Source organism: Verticillium alfalfae, genomic scaffold, assembly GCF_000150825.1.
Source record: "Verticillium alfalfae VaMs.102 supercont1.2 genomic scaffold, whole genome shotgun sequence".
NCBI lineage: Eukaryota > Fungi > Ascomycota > Sordariomycetes > Glomerellales > Plectosphaerellaceae > Verticillium > Verticillium alfalfae.
This window is the reverse complement of record NW_003315037.1, coordinates 973,592-979,610: the sequence shown is the minus strand read 5'-3', so window position 1 is coordinate 979,610 and position 6,019 is coordinate 973,592. Positions and strand designations below refer to the sequence as shown.

Below are 6,019 nucleotides of genomic sequence, written 5' to 3'. Positions count from 1 at the left end.
CCCACCCTCCATCGACCTTTCACCCCTCCATCCCCAACAATCATCCAACACTTTTCGTCGTGTTGCAGCAGAGCTTCTTCTTTTCTTATCAACGCCTAGTTGCATCACCGCTCTCGACCAGGCTCCGCTCCTGATCGATCCCTACCACATCGGGCCCCATCCCAACACGCATCTACTCTACAGTTCCCGCTTCACAACACCGCCAACATGTCCGGCCAGCAGGAAGAGGATCTCATCGACTACTCCGATGAGGAGCTCCAGACAAATGAGACCGCCGCCGCCTCCAACGGCAAGAAGGGCGCCGCCGATGCCGCTGCCACTGGTAACAGTGTCGACAAGAAGGGCAGCTACGTCGGCATTCACGCCACCGGTTTCCGCGACTTTCTACTGAAGCCCGAACTCCTTCGTGCCATCGGTGATTGCGGCTTCGAGCATCCCTCGGAGGGTCAGTCATGAGTCCATACCCTAACCCGTCCATCTCATCATCACCCCCTCCCCGTCAAAACGTCCGTCCATCGCGCGAAGCCAAGTCCATCGATTTCAAGCCATCCATTTCGTCTTGCCGGATCATCGAAATAAGCCAAATAAACAAGCCTCCACGGACACGGCACTTCAGTATATGGAAGTGGTCCCGTCCGTTTCTGTCCAGAGAGCATGGTCGTCATCGTCGCCGCCTTGGGGACTGAGGCGGCCAACGTCGCCTCTGTGACCCCAAGGGCGCAGACACCTGTCAGGGCTTTTTTTCTTTTGCCAGACAGTCTCCCGCATCGCGCGTCGAGAGCTCGAGAAGAACCCGCCACGCCGACTTGCACGCCAGCCTCAGTCAGGTCGGTCGTGCAGAGGCGGCGAACCTCCTGTGCGACATGGTTCTTCTCCATGTCACGAAAAATCGATACATCGATTCGGGGCCATTTGGGGGCGGCACCCAAGTAGGAAATGGCAGATGCGGCAACGCATCTCTTTTGGCAAACGACATGGCACGATATATGGCTCTTTCCGCGCTGATGGACGGACCTTTCGACCTGCTCATCGTCCTTCCGTTCACTCTTGGAATCCTATCTAACGTCGGTCGATCGAACAGTCCAGCAAACCTGCATCCCCCAGGCTCTCCTCGGTGGTGACATCATCTGCCAGGCCAAGTCTGGTCTCGGAAAGACGGCCGTCTTCGTCCTGACGACCCTCCAGCAGGTCGAGCCCGTCGCTGGCGAGGTCTCCGTCCTCGTCATGTGCCACACTCGTGAGCTGGCCTTCCAGATCCGCAACGAGTACAACCGCTTCAGCAAGTACATGCCTGATATCAAGACGGGCGTCTTCTACGGTGGCACTCCCATCCAGAAGGATGTTGAGACGATCAAGAACAAGGACACTTGCCCTCACATCATTGTTGGCACCCCCGGTCGTCTGAACGCCCTCGTCCGCGACAAGGTGCTTCGCCTCGGCAGCGTCAGGATCTTCGTTCTCGACGAGTGCGACAAGATGCTCGACCAGATTGGTAAGTCTGGCTGTTGCGGGACACGGCAAAGAGTTCTACTGACACGGACCAGACATGCGTAGGGACGTACAGGAGATCTTCCGGGCCACGCCCACCCAGAAGCAGGTCATGATGTTCTCGGCCACTCTTTCCGACGAGGTCAAGCCCATCTGCAAGAAGTTCATGCAGAAATCCGACCGAGCACTATGTCGATGAGGACACGAAGCTCACCCTCCACGGCCTCCAGCAGTACTACATCAAGCTGGAGGAGCGCGAGAAGAACCGCAAGCTCAACGAGCTGCTTGACGACCTGCAGTTCAACCAGGTCATCATCTTCGTCAAGAGCACGCTACGCGCCACCGAGCTCGACAAGCTGTTGCGCGAGTGCAACTTCCCCTCGATCGCCGTGCACTCGGGCGTGTCGCAGGAGGAGCGTATTCGCCGCTACAAGGAGTTCAAGGACTTCAACAAGCGCATCTGTGTCGCCACGGACGTCTTTGGACGTGGTATCGATATCGAGCGTATCAACCTGGCCATCAACTACGATCTGCCCGGTGACGCTGATTCGTACCTCCACCGCGTCGGTCGTGCCGGTCGTTTCGGTACCAAGGGTCTCGCCATCTCCTTTGTCAGCACTGACGGCGACAAGGAGGTGCTGGCCGCGATCGAGAAGCGCTTTGAGGTCGCTCTTCCGTATGTTTCGCCCCCCCATCTGTGCCGTGCAACGCTGGGTTTCTGGTATACTGACCTTGTGTTCTTTCTAGTGAGTTCCCCAAGGATGGCGTCGATCCCGCCACGTACATGGCGTCTTAGGCTCTTTCACACGACGTTCGGGTCTTCTAGCTGCGCTGCTGTTTTATGTGCTTCTTTTTTTCGAGGAAGGAATTTCGGGTACAGGGGTCTGCTTAGGTTGTTCGACACGAGGGATGGGTCGTACGGGGGAAAGATAAAAAGGCAGTCTCAACCATTCAGTCCTTCGGCGTACGGGGTGCCGTCAAAATGTCACAGGACGTCTGGATGCGTGTCAAGTCAGCAAAAAGACCAAAATACCAAAACCCCCCCGCGCTTGTGACTCGATTTGTCCTGGTTCACACACACACTATGCAACGTTGATCATGACTGAAGCCGCGGCCCTGTCGGAACAGACTGCTGATTGGGATACAGGGCGAGGCATGCACAGCAGGCGAGAGGCGGAGAGTCTGGTGCGTATTATCATTAACCGCTCGATCTATATACATGGTGGGACGAGGCCGCCGGGCCTCTTTTTTCCATCGCATCGCATGGCATCGCCTTTGCTCGAGGCCTGGCGGCACTCAGCCCGGAATGCAGCCCTTGCCGCCGAGCTGCAGCAGCGACTCTTCGACGTTGCGGCACTGCCACTCGGGGGCCTTGCCGGACGGGGTCTTGAGGTCAATGTCCCAGGCGCGAATGTTGTCGCACGTGTCGGGCGTGGAGCAGATGAGGGCGCCGGCGCGGGGGTCGTAGCGCTTGGAGACGGTGCCGGTAAAGTCCTTGAAGACGACGTCGGTGATGCGCATGCGGGAGGGGAACTCGGCGCAGCGCGTGGCGTTCTTCTCGCCGTAGCACTGGTCGATGCGGATGGCGGCGTCGTTGTTGCGCGAGTGGAAGCGCTCGTAGGTCACGTTGCGGACGTAGCCGGCGCCGCCGCCGCCGCCGAGGCCCGGCTGGAAATCCGTCTCGGAGCCGGGCCAGACCTTGAGGCGGGCGCCGTCGACGGCGTTGGACATGGACGTGTTGTAGATGTACAGGTTCTCGACAATGTCGAAGAACTCGGGGTACTGGCCCAGCGAGCCGACGGAGATGCCATGCGACGAGTTGCAGGTGAGGCCCTGGACGATGACGTTTGTGCTGTTGGGCTTGAAGGAGACGCAGTCGTCGTCGTGGTCGAGGTACGAGTTTTGGATGACAATGTTGTCGGACCGGTACGTGTCCCAGCCGTCGAGGTTCTTGGCCTCGTTGGCGGACGAGGAGCGGGCGAAGATGTCAATGTCCGAGATGAGCACGTCGGACGAGTTGGCGATGAGGTTGTGCCAGTTGGGCGAGTTGCGCAGCTTGAGGCCCGTCACGGAGCCGCCGCGGAGGCCGTCGGTGACGAAGAGGATGGGCCGCTGCAGCGTCTTTGTTGGTGGCGAAGCGGTCGTACCAGGCCCTGCCCGTTGCCGTCGAGCGTGCCGACGCCGGGGCCGTAGATGTGCACGTCCTCGCCGCCAAACACCCACCAGGTCGAGGCGCCCTGGAACTGGTACTTGAAGGTGCGCGGCAGCCAGTAGTCAATGTCGTCGCAGAACCGGACCGTGCCCGTGAGGGCGACGTCGACGTGGCGGAGGAAGCGGAGGTCGAGGGGCTCGCAGATGGTGTACTCGCGGTCGAGCACGACGGTGCCGCCGTCGTTGCACGCCTCGAACGCCGCGAGGATCTTTTTCGAGTCGTCGCGGCCCTCGGTGCAGCTGGGCTTGACGAAGCACGTCTTGGTGCGCGGCGTCGACGCGGGGAACGCCTTGTAGGGCTTCAGCGGGTGCGCCTCGGCGTGCGGCCGCTCGATGAAGTCGCGCGCGGCCGCTGTCGACGCGAGTGCCGCGAGGGCGAGGGACACAAAGGAGCGCATGGTTGATTTCTTTCTGCTCTCCGTCTTCTGCCTCAGACTCAGAGAACCAGTTGCTTCTGCTTGCTGTGCTGCCTCTGCTGCCGTTTCTGTCTTCTGGCAGGGTCGTATCGAGAGAGGATCTCGAGCTTCTTATACCTCTCCCGAACCGTCATCGACAGAGGGTCGGAAAAGCTTCCGCTCGAACATGGTCCCTCGTCCTGCATATGCGCAGGCACGTGTGTGTGCGCGCGCACACACACACACACACATACCTGTCGGTCTGGTCCTCCCCTGGAGCATGCTCAGCTTTCCCTCACTCCAGTCGCCAGAGTCTGCAGAAGTCAAGGTGAATCCCGAATGCCAAGGCCGCTTGTTGCCTCTTAAGGCAATCCCATGGGAACCTCGCATGGGTTTGGCGGGTCCCCCCCTTGACCTCCATTTCAGGGATGGCGGAGGGGTCCCGTTGGGCCGGCTGGTGGGAGGTGAACGATACCGAACCGCGCTCGAGGAAGACGCGGGAGGAGTTCAGAAGGTTGATCCACCAGGCTACCAGAAATTCTTCCGTCCGTAGGTGAACATGGTGATGAGCGGGGAGGCAGGGACCCGCCAGCAAGGCAAGCAAAGCATCGGTTGAACATGCTTGCGAGGTGGCGCGGCCTCATGTCCTCCACCTCGGACGAGGCTGGTGTCCTTCTCCTGTCCGCGGCCCTCTCCACGACGGCTCTTTACCTAGATAGCAGATGCAGGGGCAGCTGCGATTCAGGCTAATTAGATTTAGATATGGTGTCAGCACCGACAGGAGCAGCAGCGTCTTGGTGGCAGCAGTTGGAGTACCCCTACAGCAGCAGGACAGAAACAACATTGAACAGGAACAGCACAAATAGCTCAAGCTCCAGTCAGAGAAGAGAGGCGGGCAACTAGGACCCCCTCCCAACCCTTTGGAGAATCTGGACAATCTCCTGCGGGGGGGTCGTTGGGTCAAGCTTAATTGGCCATGTCGGTCGAGGGTTTAAACGGCATGATGCAGGGGAGGGAAGTCTTGTCGGTAGCAAGGGGAAGCCAACAGAGAGAACAGGGATCACAACAGCTTCTCCGCGCGAGCGCCCGGGGCACCGAGATGCGGGGGACCATGATCGCGGGGGCCAGGAGGAGTTGGGGGAGTCTTAGTTTCCTGGAGTCTGAGTCTCCTGGAGTCTGGGTGAGCTGGAGACGAGGCTCTCTCTGTATGCTTGGCAGCCTACTGTGCCGAGTTCCGGGACGGCGTGGGTTCGGAGCCGCAACCACGCCGTCTCACTCGTGGAAGTATTTCGACGACGGCCTCCGCAAGACGGCAAATACCACGAGCACCACAGGCACCGCAAGGGACCCGTTGCGCGGAGGTTTGCGTCAATTGGGACACGTACATTGTCATTTCGTTCCACGCCCACATGACACTAACCAGCATGCGACTCATGCCCGCCGATCGTCGCATTGCGTTGGAACGCGGGGGAGCAAGCACCAGCTCGCCTTCTGCCATTGCCCCTTGTGTCGCTGCCATGCCCATGTCGACGTCGCCATGCCCATGTGCTGCCTGCCGAACGTCCGGAAAAGCAGACGTGCTTCTCCTTGTCCGTCCGGGATCACCAAGTCGCCAGCTGCCGATGAGCCGCGCCTGGGGAGCGCCTCCATGAACGAGATGACGAAGCTCGACTATTTCAATACACATCGTGGGAGATTTGGCGAGGCATGGCAAAGACCATTTAAACTTGATCGAGCGCCAAGACTTTTTTTCGAAGCCGTCCGGTCGAGCAGTGCCCTTGTGAGCGAAGGAACCTCTCCGAATCGTCAGCCACGACAGACCAAGCCATCATCATGAAGACTCTCGCCCTCGTCGCGCTCTGCTGCCAGGACTGCGTCTGGGTCTCGCGCACCTCTCGACACGAGGTCAGACGACGTGGCCCCGA

General features: G+C 59.7%; 3 protein-coding genes across 3 annotated transcripts; 1 reads left to right on the top strand and 2 right to left on the bottom strand.

Annotated features, from left to right (window-relative positions):
* Nucleotides 1–207: 207 nt before the first annotated feature.
* Nucleotides 208–2,531, top strand: VDBG_01770 (ATP-dependent RNA helicase SUB2; the record flags this gene model as incomplete). The annotated part of the gene is made up of 5 exons (XM_003007536.1): nucleotides 208–445; nucleotides 1,082–1,492; nucleotides 1,545–1,605; nucleotides 1,661–2,164; nucleotides 2,236–2,531. 5 exons carry the CDS (start codon nucleotides 208–210, stop codon nucleotides 2,282–2,284), a joined length of 1,263 nt encoding a protein of 420 aa, XP_003007582.1.
* Nucleotides 2,532–2,784: 253 nt separating this feature from the next.
* Nucleotides 2,785–4,097, bottom strand: VDBG_01769 (polygalacturonase; the record flags this gene model as incomplete). The annotated part of the gene is made up of 2 exons (XM_003007535.1): nucleotides 2,785–3,543; nucleotides 3,636–4,097. The coding sequence occupies 2 exons, from the start codon at nucleotides 4,095–4,097 to the stop codon at nucleotides 2,785–2,787; spliced, it is 1,221 nt and encodes a 406-aa protein (XP_003007581.1).
* A 1,057-nt stretch (nucleotides 4,098–5,154) lies between these two features.
* On the bottom strand, nucleotides 5,155–5,781 carry VDBG_01768 (predicted protein; the record flags this gene model as incomplete). The annotated part of the gene is made up of 2 exons (XM_003007534.1): nucleotides 5,155–5,263; nucleotides 5,480–5,781. 2 exons carry the CDS (start codon nucleotides 5,779–5,781, stop codon nucleotides 5,155–5,157), a joined length of 411 nt encoding a protein of 136 aa, XP_003007580.1.
* Nucleotides 5,782–6,019: the final 238 nt, after the last annotated feature.